Genomic DNA, 18,739 nt, shown 5'->3' on the forward strand with positions numbered 1-18,739 from the left:
CTGGAATTAGAAGATGCTTTTGAAATGGACAAATATCAGCAAGAGGAACAGCAGCAGGACTACACCTTACAGAACTCTCCAGTTGAGTCTCTGCAGCAGATTTTTAAAAGAATGAGGAAATAGCTCCAGCAAACAAAAGAAAATACAGGTGCAAAGTCTCCTGTAGCCCAAATCAAAAGACCTAAAGCAACAAATGTTCAACTTTATAAAAATTTCACTAGGCAATGCCCTTAGCATCCACAAAAAGTGTTTAAGGCCAGGGTTGGCCAGGACACTGAGCCCATGCTGGGGAGGTTGGAACTCAAAGATCTTTGAGGTCCCTTACAACCCAATGGAAAAATATTTTAGGAAAATATTTTAGGACACAAAGTTTCCAATCAAGTAGACATCATAATGTAGATCAAAGTTTTCTGCAGTTTTAACCATGACGGACACGGTCTCTACTGATTCAAGAGACAGCAATCTATTTTTAACACCCCCTAAAAATATTTAAAACATCTAAAAACTCTACATCCCAACTGCTACTGCCCTGTAGAACTTAACAGAATCACAAAAGACACTGAGTACCCTCTGAGAATGCTAGAATCCCTATTTACTGTGATGGAAGTGTAAGATACACTCCCTCCTGTGGGAAATGGGAATACTACCAAACCTTACTCTAAATCACTAATTTACAGAGTCACTTATATCTAAACTCTCATGCTCAGCTCCATATAAAAGTGTTTTTAAGTGTCTACTGCTCAAAAGTCAGAACAGCTGCTATTACCTTGGTGGCAGCTGAAGATTCTTTCTGCACCTTCTAAAAAGGAAAATTAAAAAAAAACTACAAAACACCACAACCTACAGATCAGTGAAGATGGGTGGCACTTTGTGTTATTTCTGTATCACATATAGGCTGCTGACAGAGAGAGGAGAGCAGATGTTAGCTCTCCGACAAGAAATGAAGTTTCCAAAGTTCTCTGAAGTACTGGTAAAAATCTAATGCTCTACTTTTGATTTAATGTCAGCTGCCTACAGACTCATTAGCTAACAATTTGCAGTGCACAGTTCAATTAACATAACCTGTAAAAGCAGAGCCCTCTGCTTGTGTCTGTATAAATGAAACAAAAAAGTGCCCCAGTACTGTAAGAGAGCTAAAAAGGTGTCCTGCAATGCCCTTTGTTTTAAATACACCAGCAAATATGAACAGCATGGGGAAACTTCTGCAGTGAAAAAAAATAATAATGAAGGAACAAAGAAATCCACTGAGCAAGATGCAAGAGAAGATTCAGAAGACATCAGCACATCAGGTGACAAGGGAAAATTAATCCTATAATTAACAGACTAAGTTGTCTCAGGAGGAAAATTTCAAGGACCACTGAATGGTCAAAACAACTTCAAGGGTCTGGCTTAAAATGCATTTTACTCATAATTTGTTCAGATCGTGTGGGACAAATAAAAATACTGATGTGGAGAATAAGAGTTGGTAGGGGGAAAATAGCATTAACACTAAACACAATATAGAACAAGAAAGCAGTTCCCAAACACTCAGGATGTTTATGGACCTTTAATAAGAAATAAAAAGGATGAAAGTTTATCATAAACTGGACAGAACAGTCAAATCTCTTTGTATTTCTCTGATAATGTTTGTTTGCTTGTTGAGAGAAAATTCAAGCTATGTAAACACAATGGAGCAGCAATGCCAATCCCAAAACAGAGCTGGAGATGCAAAGTTTTGCATCCTAAATTTTGAAGGAAAAGGCACTCCTTTTCATCTGGTAACTTGGCTACCACATTAACAACTGAGTGGATACAGAAGATAGTCAAGACTGCCAGAAATGAAAAAAGCTATGTTCTGGCTTTCTATCTTGGCAGGAATTTTCATTAATATTTAGAAATTGTTGTAGCAGGAAGTGAAATTAAACACACAGCATGGGATTTCTAATGCAATCTGTTAATCTAACTGTTCCCATTGTAGTCAATATTAAAACTCCCACTGACTACACTGTCAGTAGAATTAGGACAATACTGACCATTTTGAAAAGCCATTTAATTTTCAGAGCCAGCACCAGTAAGCCATGCAAGTTGGTATGAATCACATTATATCAGACCAAGCCAATTGTTCCATATCTGCAGTATTTTTTATGATGTCTCATGCAAACCAACTTAAAAAGCTTTTACACAACAGAAATGCTAAATAACTGGTTAAGTATCATCATCTGCTAATCATGGTAATGGTTGACACTGGATTCAGTTTCCTCATTTTGATGTAACAGAACAAAACTATAACATTTTCTCAGTACTTCAAACGTTAAGTATCTCCCCCTACTTGCTATCAATTTTTTTTTTTAAGACTACAGAAGGTTATTTCAGAGGAGATAGCACAGAGGAGCATAAAGCAAAGGGCAGTAGCAGCACAAAGATTGTATCAGGAGCTTACAGGAGGTTACCAGAATGAGCAAACTTATTTGGCTTTACAGGTTGGTCAAGTCTGCCTCTGAAGACAGTACCTGAAGGATGTCATATTAAAATAGCCATACTAATAACAGGGTTGGAAGGGACCTTAAAGATCATCTACCTCCAACCCCCCTGTGTGGGCAGGGACACCTTCCACTAGATCAGGCTGCTCAAGACCCAATCCAACATGGGCTTGGAAACTTCCAGGGAGGGGGCAGCCACAACTTCCCTGGGCAACCTGTTCCAGCATTTCACCACCTTCATGGGAAAGAACTCTTTTCTTAATCTCTAACCTAAACTAAGTAAGAAACTAAATCTCTAACCTAACAAAAGGAGAAACAGATTCTGAATTCTTGCAATTCACTGCTCATTTATGGAAATGGAAACAGGTAACATCTATTTTGGGAACGGTGTACATGCAAGAACTGCATAGGACTACAAGATAAAGCATGTACTATGTTTCACAAAACTTACAGAAGTAGAGGAAAATATAAATATATATTTTATATGTATATAATATAAATATAAAAGTGCTTTCATGAATACATTATTAACAAAAGGAGGGCCAGTGAGAATCTCCATTCCTACTTAGATGAGGAGGGGAACATAGTCACAAAAGACAATGAAAAGGCTGAGGGACTTAACACCTTTCTTTGTCTCAGTCTTTAACAATAAGCCTGGTCCTGAGGGCAACTGGGCTGCTGAGCAAGTAGATAGGGATGGGGAGTGGAAAACCACACCTGTAATCCAGGAGAAAGTAATTAGTGACCTGCTCTGCCACTTGGATCCTAACAAGTCTATGAGACTGGATGGGATTCATCCTAGGGTGCTGAGGGAGCTGGCAGAGGAACTGAATAAGATATTCCACATTATTTATCACCAGTTGTGGCTAACCAGGGAGGTTACAGATGTCTGGAAGTTGGCCAGCGTGATGCCCATCTACAAGAAAGGCCAGAAGAGGATCAGGGGAACCATAGGTCTGTCAGCCTGACCTCAGTGCCTGGCAAGGTTATGCAGCAGATGACCCTGAGTGCCATCAAGCAGCATCTACAAGACAAGCAAGGGATCAGGCCCAGCCAACGTGGGTCTAGGAAAGGAAGGTCCTGCCTGACCAATCTCATCTCCTAGGGGATGAGGGGAGGGCTGTGGAGGAACCTCTACCTCAGCTTCAGCAAGGCCTTTGATACAACCTCCCACAGCACCCTCCTGGAGATGCTGGCAGTCTATGGCTTGGACAAGTACACCCTTTGCTGGGTTAAAAACTGGTTGGATGACTAAGTTGGGTGACCCAGAGAGTGGTGGTGAATGGTGCTGCATCCAGTTGGTGTCCAGTCACAAGTGGTGTCCCCCAGGGATCAGTACTGGGCCCGGTCCTATTCAACATCTTTACTGATGACCTGGATGAGGGGATGGAATCTACCCTGAGTAAATTTGCAAGTGACACCAAATTGGGTGGAAGCATTGTTGGTCTGCTGGAGGGGAGGAAGATGCTGCAGAGGGACCTGGACCGTCAGTGGGCTGAGGCCAAGGGCATAAGGTCCAGCAAGAACAAGTGGTGGGTCCTACACTGTGGCCATAATAACCCACACAGTGCTACAGACTGGGAGAACAGGGGCTGGAGGGTGGCACAGCAGAGAGGGAACTGGGAGTGCTGGTTGACAAGTGACTGAACATGAGCCAGCAGTGTGACCAGACCAGGAAGGGCAATGGCATCCTGGCTTGGATGAGGAATGGTGTGGCCAGCAGGACCAGGGACAGAATTCTCGCTTTCTTGAGGTCTCACCTTGAGCCCTGTGTTCAGCTCTGGGCCACTCACTTCAAGAAAAATACTGAGGTGCTGGAGCAGGTCCAGACAACAGCAAGGAGTCTGTGAAGGGACTAGAGGGAAAGTCTGATAAGGAGAGGCTAAAGGAGCTGTTTGGGGTTTTTTTGCCTGGAGAAGAGGAGACTCAGGATGGACCTTATCACTTATCAATTGGTGGGGGTCAGGAAGTCCTTCCTCCTGGAAAGGGTGCTCAGACATTGGGATGGGCTGCCCAGGGAAGTGGTGGAGTCACCATCCCTGGAGGTGTTTAAGGAGAGACTGGATGTGGCACTTAGTGCCATGGGCTGGCTGATGTGGTGGTGTGAAGTCCTAGGCTGGACTTGATGATCTCAGAGGTCCTTTCCAGCCTCAATGATTCAATAATTCTCTGAAAAAGGTGGTGAGTGGAATGTTACATTTGCTGGTGATTCCAAGAACTTGTCAACCACTTCCCAGCACCATCCTGTTAAATGTTGGGAACACCTGGATAGAAAGTGTACAGCTTTAAAACTGAGAGGAGCAGCAAATACCAGAACCTGTTAAAACTTTAGTTTTCCCTTCATCTGATCCTACAAGATCCTGAGCATCTCCTACAAATGAAGTTCAGAAAAACTGGAGCCTTTCTAGGAAATACACACCTCAAAATAGATAATCATGAAATAAATAAAACCTTGACAATATGAGTATTTCAGTGAAATACAAATATACTAGAAGACAAAAGGAAAATCCACACTGCAAGTTGGTTGTAGGTCTGCAGAGAGACACAGTAACTGGAATACTGTCTCTTGGATCAGAAATCAAGAAATCCAGGCTTATGCTACTTCACTCACAGTTCTTAAGTCTTGAAGAAGTCTTAAAGGGGAACACCCTAGTTATTACTATGAGGACAAGCCATCTCCCCTATAATAACCAGGATTATTTTTAAGATAAAAGATTCCAGACAACTGACCTACCTCTGAGCAGAAACATTTGTTGCAAGTAAAGAGAAATAAATAAGTAATAACCACTGATCCTATCAAAAAATGGTACAAATACTGACATCCTCAGACAGTAAAATGGCAAAAATACCAATTTAAAATATTATACATAATCTGGTAAAAAGAAAAGGTATGAATTCACCTACCCATCTTTGAAAGATATTACCACTACTGCAGAAGTACTTAAGGTAGAACAGGAGACAGTAAGAAACATGAAAATTTAAGCAAAAAAGAATCTGCAACATTAAAAGCCTTTCCTGGAACTAAATGTAGTAGCACCGTGGAGCAAACTCCCAAATTAACCACTGGAAACCAAACAAATTTGAAGAATGAAAATATTAGGGAAGCTGCAAAGAACAATGCTGCCCAGCTGGAGAGACAGGAACCAGAACAACAGATTTTTAACACAGCTATTTAATGTGGTAATTGATAAAGAAGTTAGGCAAGTCACCCAAGATCTGGTGCTTTTCCATCTTTCCTGTGTTCATTTGAGGGCTGAAATGTCAATCTTCTAGTACCAGGTTTTTAAGGGAACACCAGGGAAAACTTTTAGCTATTTATCAGCTAGAATTTCCCCAGCAGACTGCTGAGTTACTAATGGCTCTCCTGACCAGAGGTAAATGAAACCCCCAGCCTTGATTACCTCTTAAAGGGCTGTTCAAAGGAAAATGTACTTACAATATTAAAAATGGCACTTCAGAAGATTGGGTGTTTCAGAGAAACATCACATAAGAGAGGATCTATCACCTGGTCAAGAGGAACAGTAGCACTTGCCTGTTAAATGCCAAGGAATAATTGCTTCAGAGAAAGACAGATTTGGAACCAGAACAAAGTGCTCACTCTTATTTAAGCACAGTTTCCAGTTGTCTCCATTTTAAACACCCCACTGTGTGGCTGGCTCATAAAATGATGTCAGCTTTTGGAATAAGACTGATATACTCTACAAGTACAAAGAATCATTAGAAAACAATCATCAGAGGCCAGAAAAACATAAAGAATCCCTACTCCCAAGTCTAGACCTGGTATATGAGGATTAGGGAAACCACTCTGTTCAGTGTTTTAGTAAAATGAAGAAGAAAAAAACAAACAAAAACAAACAAACAAACAAACAAAAAAATCAAGCCCAAAACCTAAAAAGCAAGCAAACAAACACAAAATTGCACACAACCACTCTTTCTGAGACCCCTTGATCATCCATTTTCAAACTTTCACCCAAACATGAGCATGACTAGAGAAAACATGACTAGGGCTAATTCTAATCACTGGGAAACTTCACAACTGGTGCTCACTGGGCACAGTTCATAGCACAAATACACAGATAGCTGCCTCATCAGCCTCCAGTGCTGGAATAAGACACCAGAAGTAAGCAAAAACTTTGTTTTGTTTTGGTTTTTTTTTTTAACATATCGCTTGTCTTCCAAGGAAAACAGAAATTAAAACAACTTCTCAAATAACTCCAATCTGCTGGAACTACATACTTGGATGTTAACCACTGCCTGTTCTGTGCAGCCAGCAACAGACTAGTAACAGTTTGCTTCATAATCACATAACACCAGACTAAGTGTCCTAATTTAGGACACTACTAAGTGTCCTAATTTAACTTAAAGAGTTTCACAGACAGAGTAAAAACAAAAGGAAAACAAGGAACACAACAAAGAGCAAAACTGAGGTGGATCAACAGTACTACATCAAAATTGTTTCTAAGAGCCCAGGCAACCAACAGTATGGAATAGGGTATTTCATGGGATATTAATAGGAGCTTTCTTGGCAAGAATCATCTCTCAGGATGCACCACCCTCTATCACCACCCTGCTATGAAGACACTTGTCTAGCTGCAATGTGGCTTAGTGGTAAAGCAACTTTTTGCTGGAAAGGTTAGCAATATCCTGCAGTACTGCTGCAAGGAAACAGTCATTGCCTGTCAGTGCACTCAGGCAGTATTATTAGACATTAAGACCAAGATAAGAGGAATATAAAAGACTGTCACAAAAGATAAAGATAAAAAGAATAGGGAAAACAAAGCCGCAGGCTACTACAAGAAGATCACAAGCCAAGCTAAGAGTCTCACTAATCCTTGAAAAATTAATTTCAAAGAGTAGATTCAATATAATTCCCATTCATCCAGGACTTGTTAGCACTCTTAGCCTGCAATAGTGTTTAAGATTATGAATACAATTAATATAAATTCCTAGATACCTCAAAGTAACTTCCCAGTCCTAACTGCTCCAGAAGCCTACAGCAGAGAGGAAAAAAAAAAAAGAACACAGAAAGTGAGCACAAACTTCAAAAAAATTCAGGTCTGATATGCTACCCGTTTCCCACTATGCCTGAAAGCTACAATTGATGAAGTCACCTTTTTTACCTTTTTTGCACACCTTTACTATGTCCAATCAGAATTTGGTACTGTCATGGGTTAGGCACAGCTCATCCCCCCCCCCTCCCACCATGGGACAGGAGGAGAAAATCCATCTTAAGGTCCATTCATTGAGACAAGAAGAAGGAGGTTTCATTTCCCAGTTACGGTAAGAAAAAGGCAAAAAACCAGACAAGCTCAGCTTGGGAAGAAAAAGATTTAATCTACAAGGAGAAAGAGAAAACATGGGCAGATCTTAATTCTCCCCCCCCTTCTTCCCAGGCCCAGATTACTTCACTCCTGCCTCCCCCTCAACAGTGCAGCCAATGAGGAGTGGGAGGTGAGGGTCAGTTCCACACATGAGGTTTCTGCCCCTTTTCTTCCTCAGGGATTGAACTCCTGCATACTCAGCTATGCACATAAAGACAAGCCAAAATGCCAGATTGAAGCAAAACACATACCATGACCCAAAACAGACTCTGAAACCAAACACCTCACCTATGGAAGAGGCCAAAAAGAATCTACTGTGTTACTGTCCTAAAAGAATTGAAAGTTAAACTCCAGGAATCACAACAACTTCAGTGCAGTGGTAGTCAGATGGAAGGTTGTGATCTTGGAGCCTTTCAAGGCAAGATGCTACTGGAGGAACTTAGTTCTTACTGTGACAGTGTCCATAAAGCAACCAAAAAATAGCAAAAGAAGAGGCATGGTAAATACACATGTATCTTATGCACTATTATGGTCTGAGGGGGGCACAGGCTAATTTTATGGTAACAATACAAGGACCCAAAGAGAGGGTGTTTAGGACCCTGAGGGATGACCATTATGAGCTCAGTAAAATAAAAAATAGTATAAAATATGCTCATATTCTGTGTCTGGGTGCTCAGTGATGTCTCAAAAGAAATTTGGAAGATGAAGCACCAAAATAAGATTTCAGGACTGTGAGGTACAGCCCTTTTTGTTATAGAGACACAATAAAGACCTTCCTAGTCTGTGACAATGGTACAAGTAAACAGATCCACCCCAGAACAGACCTTCCTGGAAGGAAAGAAAAAGGAAAGGACAGAAAGAGGAAACACTGCAGATTTTAGAAGAGTGCAATCTCCAAGCTCTTTCATACCTATATATTCTACCAGGCAGCTCCACACTGAGGAGTCAGCCACAGTTATACCTTTAGCCTTGGCTTGAAAGCCTTTATAGAATGGTAGTGCAGGATTTGAGCAAGGCTTTCACACAGCAAGGTGCTGCACTGTCAATGTATCTGCTTTTCAGTCTGACAGATAAATTGAACCTGTATTTGTGCATCTGTTCCCACTGTTACTGAAGACAAAAAGGGACATAGATGGCCTGAACTCATCTGGAACACCTTCAGATTCCAATCATGGTGAGAGATTCAGAATTACACATGAAAAAAAAAAATTAAGCTTGCACTACCCAAGGAGTCCTGGAAGCACCACCCACTATCTCCAGCAGCAGAGCTGTTCTAGACTAAAGGAGTCTCTAGAACAGACCAAATCAAACATCTTGAAGAGTTTAGTACTCAAAAATCAAAATTTACTATTTGATCCAAACATAAGACACTTGAAAATTATGTTGAAATTAGAAGGCTCAATATCTATGACATGTCTCTAAAGGATCTATTTTTACAAGTTTTGCTGAAAGACTGAAGTGATGCCATTCTCCATTCAGTCTCTTTCCCCAGAACACAAGAAGCTTAGAATTCAGCTAAAGCTAACCTTAAAACCCACTCATATCAATTTACCTGTTAATAACCTAACATTACAATCTGTATCTATATTACAAACTGTGTTAAATGCTTTCACACAGGCATGACTAAGTTTACAGTTGTCAGTTGTATTCAATAAGCAGTAAGATGACAACAGTGACAGGTTAAATGCAGGCATGTAGAGAGAGAAAATTTTATTAGACTAAATAACAAAGTTATAGCTTGTGTCTCCCTCTTCCTCCCCTGTACATAAAGCTGGTGTAATAGAAGGATATTACCAATACCCACAAAAATAGTCTAATTCACATTTTCAGTCCAAAACTACTGCTGTTGATACCACAAATTAAATGTATTTGCAAATGAATTTAAATGAGATTCTGGAGAAACTTCATGGAGAAAATACCACCATTAGACTGACACACAGGAGGAGGAGACTTTAGCTTAAATTTAGAGGCCACACACACACACAAAATGCAGAAGCCAAGTTTTTCATGCCCCTTACCACATCACAAATCTTTGTAGACTAAAAACCTCAGAACCCTGCAAAAGATGAGAGCTGAGGAAGGCTTTTCTCCTGGGCATCCTGTACAAGCCCAGGGCTCACTCCATAGCTCTATGAACAGTAATATCAACTGCTGTCTAATGCCTCTTACACCCTTCTTTATTCAAAAGAATATTTACCTATTACATTAAACCAAGTTAGAAAGATAAAGCATCAAGGCAATCTGCAATGGCTTTTACATTTAAAAAACAATTCACTGGGTTCCAAGAGAAGAGTGTGAGCTGCAGACAGCTGGATAGAGAAGCAAATTCCTGTCCTCCATCAGATCTGGAGAAGCAGGGAAGCCAGAGCATCTAGATTAGGGCAAGAAAAAAAATATACAAATACACAACTTTGCTAAGGTGAGTAAGCAAAGAAGGAGGAATACAGCAGCCAAAAGGAGAAACAAGAGCTCTGTATGAGATATTTCATTGTGAAGCATCAGCAGAAGAAATCAAATGAGTCATGAGACAAATTTCAGCTCCAGGGATTCTGCACACCAGCTCCCTCTAATCAGCCAAGAGAAATAATGAAGCAGAGAAGTGAAAAGATAGCATGTCTTAAATGCACAGACCAAAATTCAATATGACATCTCTAACCAAGAAATTCAGCCACTGCACAATAAGGAATAAACACTTCTTTTTGCTCTGTATGAAATGAAAGACAACCTTAGCATGGTTGAATTTGCTTCCCTGACTGGTTCCTCTTGCTGTGTGAATATTATCTGCAGGGGAAAACACTCCTCTGCAGGCATTTGCCTGGCTCTGTGGATGAAGAACTTACCATCTTTTATTTTCCCCAGCAGAACAAGTTGCCTCAGACAAATGAAATGGAATAATGGAAATATTAAGGTCTGTGCTTGCAACGCACTTGCCTCACAAAAGCAGCCACCATATTCCTACTCTTTCAGACAACAAAGTTGCTTGGGAAAGGTTACCAGGCAGTGACTCTTCTTCATTATCACCCCTCATTTACATCTTACACAAACAAGGCCACAATGACAGGGAAATACATTCACTCACCCTGTACTCCTGAATATTTAATTGCTGGAGCATGAAATGGCAGCTTCACAGAACAACATTTTAAGGAGAAAAAAAAGCCTACCACCATTTCAGGAGTCAGGAAGGGATTAGTATCTTGGTTTTCTGGGAACAGTTAGTGCTACTAGTGCCCTTCATAAAGGGACTTTACCCTGCCACAGAGGACATGGAGATTTAGCAACATGCCATTCTAAGTATGTAGCACTGCAGCAAGAGAACATGAAAATTATGGCAGTAGCAAAGTTGACAGCATCCTCTGCTGGCAGCAGCAATATAAAAGGGAGTATTTTTGTGTTCACAGCTCCCATTAATACTTTTCCCAATACAAGCATGGACTACTTATATGGCCATGCTCAGAATCATGCTATATTGTAATCACACTATACACAAATAGAGTAAAAAAAAAAAAAAATAATCAAGCAAAGCACTTAAAGCACTCAGGGAAAACATCTAGTTATGGCTGGAGAATGGTATGTAGAACCAAGGTCACTGCTCAGTTCTGAAGAATATCTTGGGCTCTGGAAAGAGAAAAGGAGTAAAGAGGTCACACCTGCAACCCTTGCTTTAGAGATGAGCACACAAGATAAATGACCAAAATTGACCAGAGTGTTCCATCCCATATATGTCATACTCAGTATAAAGTTGACTGATCACGAGGGTCAAACCCCTTCTGCCCTTTTCCTTCTTCCTTGCTTCAACCTTTCACCTTCATCTGTCCTTGTTTCCTTCATCATCCTGAGAGGATTTTGTCCATTTGTCTGCCTGTGATCCTGATCTGTGCCAGCCTGAACCTCTGTGTTCCTGCCTCCAGCTCCTGACTGCTGTTGAACCCAGGATTCCAGTCTGGACTTTCCCAGGGCTGCCCTGCAGCCTCGGTGGTGATGTGAGGGGGGAGGAACATGGTGTAACCTTGCTGTATATTTGTATATATTTAATAATTTTTCCTTTTATCATTACCATTTTCATTAAAGCTGTGTAGTTTAGTTTCCAACCTGTAAGTCTCTCTCCCTTACTCTCTCTCCTTTCTTTCTTTATCCAGGAGGCAAGGGGGATTGATAGAGACCATCTGTCATTCAGCTAATTGAGGGCCCAGCATTATACCATGACAGATTTATTGGTGCCCAACGTGGAGCTAAGTTAATGAGCCTGAGCCCAGTTCAAATCTTGACTCATTTACCTGAATATTTTGAATTCCAGCTTCAGTGGGAGGATACCCAGATGGCTCCACTGTGCGGGAATCAAACTGTTTCCTTTGGAAATTTCACAGGGTTGGAAATTAAACTGATCATCTCATACCTGTAGTATTTAGGGTATTTAGGGTATGCTGCTTTGCAGCTGGAATGAATGTTAATAGTTTTAATAAGCACTGCTTAAGAAAAGTAGTTGTGATATGCTTTGCAATACTAATATACAGTGCAGTACCTGGTGTAGAGGTGTTTCATACAGGCATAAAAAGCTTCGTTGGTAATGCCATTTTCAGTTTTAATTTGAGGAATTACATCACTCTGTTTCATCTCGGGCTGAGTTCACCACATTCCACCCAAAATGGCATTATGCTTATTATAGAATCATAGAATTGGCTGGGTTGGAAGGGACCTCAGAGATCATCAAGTCCAACCCTTGATCCACTCCCGCTGCAGTTCCCAGCCCATGGCACTGAGTGCCACATCCAGGCTCTTTTGAAATATCTCCAGGGATGGAGAATCCACCCCTTCCCTGGGCAGCCCATTCCAATGGCTGATCACCCTCTCCAGAAAGAAATTCTTTCTCATGTCCAACCTAACCCTCCCCTGGCACAACTTGAGACCTCTTGTGCCCTCTTGTCTTGCTGAGAGTTGCCTGGGAAAAGAGCCCAACCCCCCCCTGGCTCCAACCTCCTTTCAGGGAGTTGGAGAGAGTGATGAGGTCTCCCCTGAGCCTCCTCTTCTCCAGCCTCAACACCCCCAGCTCCCTCAGCCTCTCCTCATAGGATCTGTGCTCGAGTCCCTTCACCAGCCCAGTTGCCTCCTTTGGACCTGCTCCAGGACCTCGATATCCTTCCTGAACTGAGGGGCAGGGTTTGATTCTCCTGCTTGGTGTTGTCAGTGTTTCTCACATGTGTGTATGTATTCTCATATATTATATATTGGTGAGGAGTAGGACAACTACCACAATTAGGGGAGTGAGCATGCCTTGCACAGACAGCACTGCTGTTTCTGCCTCTGCAGCCACTGCTTGTCCCCCCTCACTCAAGGCCACAACTCAAGCACAGCCAGCAAGCATTGCCAGTGTCCCTGCTACAGCCACAGCTGCTCCAGCATCCCACAGACACTGCTACTACCCAGAAAGTGAGCCCTGCTTGCTGCTACTGCTGCAGACACCACAGCCTCTCCCCCACAATCACCACAGCTACTACTCTACCATGTGACAAGGAGAAAAGTAAAATAAAAGAAATCAGATCTTGGCCCTAGTCCTTCAAAGTCTGCACAAGATGACCAGGTGATAGAGGAGATAGAGCATTCAGCCTCTCCTTGGAGAGCAGCTAAAGCAGAGTTACCCAAAGAGGACGACTCAGAATCAGAAGTGTATGTTTAGTCCTGTTCCATGAGGGATTTGTGTCCTCTGAGAAAAAGACCTTAGTTTTCTTGCAGGTGAACCACTTCTCACCTGGTTACTCCAATGCTGGAATGAGGGGGCTGCTACCATAACATGGACTCAGAAAGAAGCCAGGCAGTTGGGATCCCTCACCAAAGATGCAGGCATTGATGGAGCATTTGGGGAACAGGCTGGAACCACCAGCCTATGGAAATGACTCTTGTAAAGGAACTGTCCCTATAAAGAGGAAATAGACTGCCCAGAGATCAAAGCAGCCACACTTGGAAATATCAGGTATCTGAAAGAACTGGCTGTACAAGATGTGATCTATACTGCTGATGACATTGTGGATCCTTATCACATGCCATGCCCTAAGCCTGTGAGACAAAGGTTTGTGCATGCTGCATCATCCCCATTTAACCACACACTATCAGTAATGTTATGGGTTCCTGGAGAAATGGAAACAACTTTAGGTGATGTGACTAGAACAGCACAAGAATATGAAGATGCTGTCATGGTTCCTCATCAGGCTTGGGTCTCAGCTTTAAAGGAAACAGCTGAGAAACTATATCCACCCCATTTTTCTCAAACAGGAAAAGGAGGCCACATTGTGATTAAGAGGAAATGCCTTAAGAGAAAAAGAATATAAGAGGAATCCTATGGACACTCCTGAGTGAGTATGGACAGGACATGAAAAAGTGGGATCAGAAACCTACTGCTGTCCTACAGGCATGAGTATGTAAGTTGCTGAGTAAGACAAATACAAAAGGAGGTCCTTCTAAACAGTCTAAAAAGTCTCCAAGTCAAGCTGCTCAAGTCTCCAGTGTTGAGTTACCCAATCTGAACCTGCTGGTGACTCAAAATCCCAGCACATCAGGTCTGCAAACCCCAGTAATGCACATACTGACACTGCAATATGTGTTTAGAGGTGCCCTGGCTCTAGCCTGGTTGTCCCTCTCCTCCACCTAACTTACTATGTGTATTTGTATATATTTAATAATTTTTCCTTTTTATCATTACTGCTTTCATTAAAGGTGTGTATTTTAGTTTCCAAACAACAAGTCTCTCCCTAATTCTTTCTCCTTTCTTAATCAAGGAGAGGAGGGAGATTAATAGATTTCATTAATTAAATTTAATTAATAGAGGATTAATAGGAATCAATAGAGACCATCTTTCATTCAGTTAATTGCCAGCCCAGTTTTAAACTGTGACACTCCTTACAGGAAATGAAGCTGTAACACAGATTCACAATCACCAAGTTTTCAAAAAACAAAAACAAAAAACAACAATCCGAGGAACTTCAGCTAATTTGGCAAAGTTGTACAGATAGAACAAGTAACAGTAACAGTACATGTTTCCCTGTCTCCTACAGCCTAGGACCAAAGAACCAAGTTCTGCAAAGCCTCTTAGTGGTTCCTATTCTGTCTCAAGATTTGAAGGCTTTCAAACTGTTGGCTTCCCATGTGTTCCACTGGAGAAAAAGTTGAATTTACACGTTTTTTTAATACAGTTGAGATAGCCTGATGTGTTGAAGATAGATTAAATCATCCTTAGTTTTCATAATAGAAATTAGAACACCTATTTGTGGCAATCACTGCTCTAATTATTGATGAACTGTCTTAACTTGTTCCTCCAGGAAGCCTGCACTGGATTTGGCTAAGAGCAGGAAGCCACAAAGCTCTTTTCTGCTAACAGACTCAAGCAAGAGGGCAGCATGCACACTTACTCAAAATCTTCAAATTCCAGGTCGTTTCCCTCTACAGATGGGCTGGAGTTCTCTGAAGTGGAAGAAGAGGAGGAGGAAGAACGGAGCCGGTTTTGCTGGTACCGCATCGAGCGCTGCCGAATGCTGTCCCTCCGGGAAAGGTACTGGATCATCCTCTGAGCATAATATGCAGCAGGAGACAACCTGAGCAAGACAGAGATACACAGACACCTGTCACACAAATACAGAATTACAGCCAGTCCTGGTTTTGCTTTTGAGCTCCGAGTGCTGGGACAGGAATAGCATATCACAAAATTTTTTTATTTGTAAGACATAGTAAATAAAGACAGCAAGCAGAAGTAATTTTCCCTTTATATGCTACACTCCCACTTGATTCCCTTGCTGTTGAAACAGAAGCACTACACAAGTACCTATAGACAAAAGGAGCACAGAGAAGTTTGCTCCTCAGGCCTCTTTGGAGCCTGTGGTTTCATTTATTACCAATTCTCACAACTAAGCCCAGCAAGCACCCATAATAAGAATCAATACCAAACAGCAGCAGTGTTCAAATAAACACTGAAGGAAGGTTCTCTTGTTTTGAGAGTAATTAATGGGAGCACCATAAAGTATCAGGCAGGAGAAAAAAAGGTTTAAGAGCTCTAACTGCTTTACAATCCAAATGGTAGGGATTTCATATATTGTCCATGTCACCACATCCACTAGATTTATGTTAAAAGAAGCATTAAAAGCCTTGCATCCCACCAGAATGAAAATAGATGTCTGCAATTAACTCCTAATTCTCTCTCACACCTAACTTGTCCTTTGCTATCAACACACCAGTATTACCCCCTTTCCTTGATGCTAAAAACACACTCTTCCTACCCTGCATATTTCATCAGCTCCTAGCAAATTTTTTTTTTTTTAGACACAGTTACTCACTATTAAAGTCCAGGCAGTTCAGATGCTTAAATAACAGTTTCTTTAGTCTTATTTGGATTAGACTTGAACTCTAATCTGGGGGAAGAAAGGGAGATGACAACACTACCCTCCCCCCTGAAATTAGACATTAAGGTTTCTACTCCTTTAACTTCAAGCTCCCCACCCATTCCATACATGTTTGATTTTGTTCCTTTTTATTCAATTCAAGTTACCAAACTGGTACTTTCCAAAGTCCTGAAAATATGATTGATTTCCTGCAAAGGCACCATGGGGAAGACACGGATAATGGAGAGAGCAGCCCTAACTTTTAGCCTATAAATGAAAGTGTGAAGAGCTTTAAACAAAATAAAAAGCCCAAAAACCCCTCAAATGAACAGTGAATTGCAGGAGGTAGTCTGGAGATTAAAATACACTTTTTTGCAATCACAAAGAGAGGTGGCCTGTCTACCTTCTATGAATGCTATCTGTATTTAAAACAAAGTTTCAAGCTAAATTTGTTAACTTCACTGTCAGCCATGAAGACTTTTAAGGATATGTTCAACTTTATAGGAACCAGTATCACAGTTTCACTGCTACATTACAACCAGCAACAAAACTGCAACTTCAAAATTATCTTTGATAATATGACCTTCTTTTTCTTTTATCCTTTCAAGAGCTGTGGTGATTCTATGGGAATGTACTGCATAAGATTTTGCTTATATAAAGGTTTTATATACACATCAGCATTAATTAATAATTAACATATTAATTATTAAAGGGGCAGATTATATTAATACTTTTTTGGATGAGATTATATTAATACTTTTTTGGATGAAGATACCCACCATGGACATCCAAATAATTTGTAAATTATATTTACAAAGCGACTTTTTTGCAACAAATGGAATAAAAGCCTATTCTAAGATTTTACCTCTGCATGGCTTTATCTAGAGGTAGTTAGCAAGGAGCTTTTTACCACCATAATTATACCATCTGGCCACTTTGCAATATAGCCTTTTATTTCAGAATCTGTACTTAAGCATCATCTGCATAAAAATGCACATTTCATTGTAAATAACGTAAAAAAGAACAAAATTAAATAAAAATAAGAAACCTCTTTCATCAATGCAGATACTGAACTCCCATACACAGGTATTCCTGTACTCCCCATTATGATAAATCCTAGTAGCCTGCATTCCATGCAGCTATATCACAGGTTGTCAGAGGAAAGACATGTTTTACACTTGCTGAATTTCCCTCATTCATAGCTGTGCTACACTCACCTAAAGAAAGCTTATTTGTCACAAGTTATTCTTTGAAAGCTCCCAAAGCTGTTTGCTGTTTCTATAATTTCTTCTGACAGAGTCTGTGGGTCCCATTACCCATCTGCTCTTTCTTAATACACTAAGTAGAAACTGCAAAGATGACTCCCATCCATTTTTGATAACTCTGCTGTGTTTGCTTTTTCTCATCCTCTGAAACACTCCACCTCTTCTGGAGATTAAAAAGCATCACAGGTGTTTTTATGCCTAATGTCAATGACTCATGACTCTTCAGAAACAATTTTCAGTATTTTGTTCTTAGTTAAGTACACTTAACACACTGGTTATACTCTCATACAGATACATTTGTGAAGGCTTCCATTCTTCCAAGCATGTTGCCTGTTCACAGCAGCTCAAACTGACTTTGCTGCATTCTCCTTTAATCCTGAATAAACACTGTTTTTTTTCTTCATTTTTCTTCAAAAGAGATTTTAAATTTATTGGTATAATCCCATTTACTATTGGACCTGCTTACGACCTTGTGTTCTCCATACCAAATGATTTCAGAAGCCCTTCTGTGCTTACTTCAACCACAATTTCTTCCTCTTTTCATCATTCTGTCCCAGACTTAACAAAAATCTTTTAATTTGGTTTCACCCTGCCCACCTAGCAAGTCAAATGAGTACAAGATAGGCCTCCCGTTCCCAAAGGATTCAGTGAGCTATGAAGCTTCTGTCTGCAAAACTTAAATGCATTTATGTTGCATTTAGCCCTTACCTGGCTGGATCTGGGTAGATGGGATGTTCCCGGGACCCTGCTCCATCATAGCGAGATAATGAAATGAGGGAAGACTCCAGCAATCTCCTAGAAAGAAAACAAGAAATTCCAAAGTCAAACACCATTCAGAAACATCCCAACTATTTACACCCTCCTTTCTGAAACCTCTTAAGACTATTTCTATCACCAGTGCAGAGAATTCTGCATCATACTGATCCACTCACTGATGGCACAATGGGTTTTCATCACATAACTATTCGAAGTGTAGTTATTTTCACTGCACAGGAGAAAAAAAAAAACTTGAGTGAGAAAGAAGACTGGTCCCAAACCTGCTTCCAAGTCTCAAGAGAAAGATGCAGATGCTGCTTCTCCTTTGGAGACAAGTTATCCCAATTTTTCATGTCTATAAACACCAACACTGCAATAGCAATCTGTTAAATTCTTACCTACTCAAAGGTGCTACACAGAGAACAGGCCAAGGAGCAGAGGACAAGGAACACAGCTCAGCATGGGGGCTCTAAGGACACCACTGGTGTTTATTCATAGCAAAACACTCAGTCTCAAAGCTTAGAAAGAGAGATTTTCAGCTCTGAAACATCATTTCAAATGTCAGCCATGGGGACAAT

General features: G+C 40.9%; 1 protein-coding gene across 5 annotated transcripts in view; it reads right to left on the reverse strand.

Moving 5' to 3' along the window:
- The window catches only part of AMBRA1 (autophagy and beclin 1 regulator 1), a 132,980-nt gene that overhangs the window by 77,768 nt on the left and 36,473 nt on the right, over positions 1 to 18,739 (reverse strand). For all 5 annotated transcript variants that reach the window (XM_071744829.1, XM_071744827.1, XM_071744830.1 and 2 more), the window contains 2 exons: positions 18,114 to 18,200; positions 15,178 to 15,360 (listed from right to left, as the gene is read on the reverse strand). In XM_071744829.1, the coding sequence (XP_071600930.1) occupies positions 15,178 to 15,360; positions 18,114 to 18,200 (270 nt within the window). The remainder of the gene's footprint in view (positions 1 to 15,177; positions 15,361 to 18,113; positions 18,201 to 18,739) is intronic.

Source organism: Heliangelus exortis, chromosome 5, assembly GCF_036169615.1.
Source record: "Heliangelus exortis chromosome 5, bHelExo1.hap1, whole genome shotgun sequence".
Lineage (NCBI taxonomy): Eukaryota > Metazoa > Chordata > Aves > Apodiformes > Trochilidae > Heliangelus > Heliangelus exortis.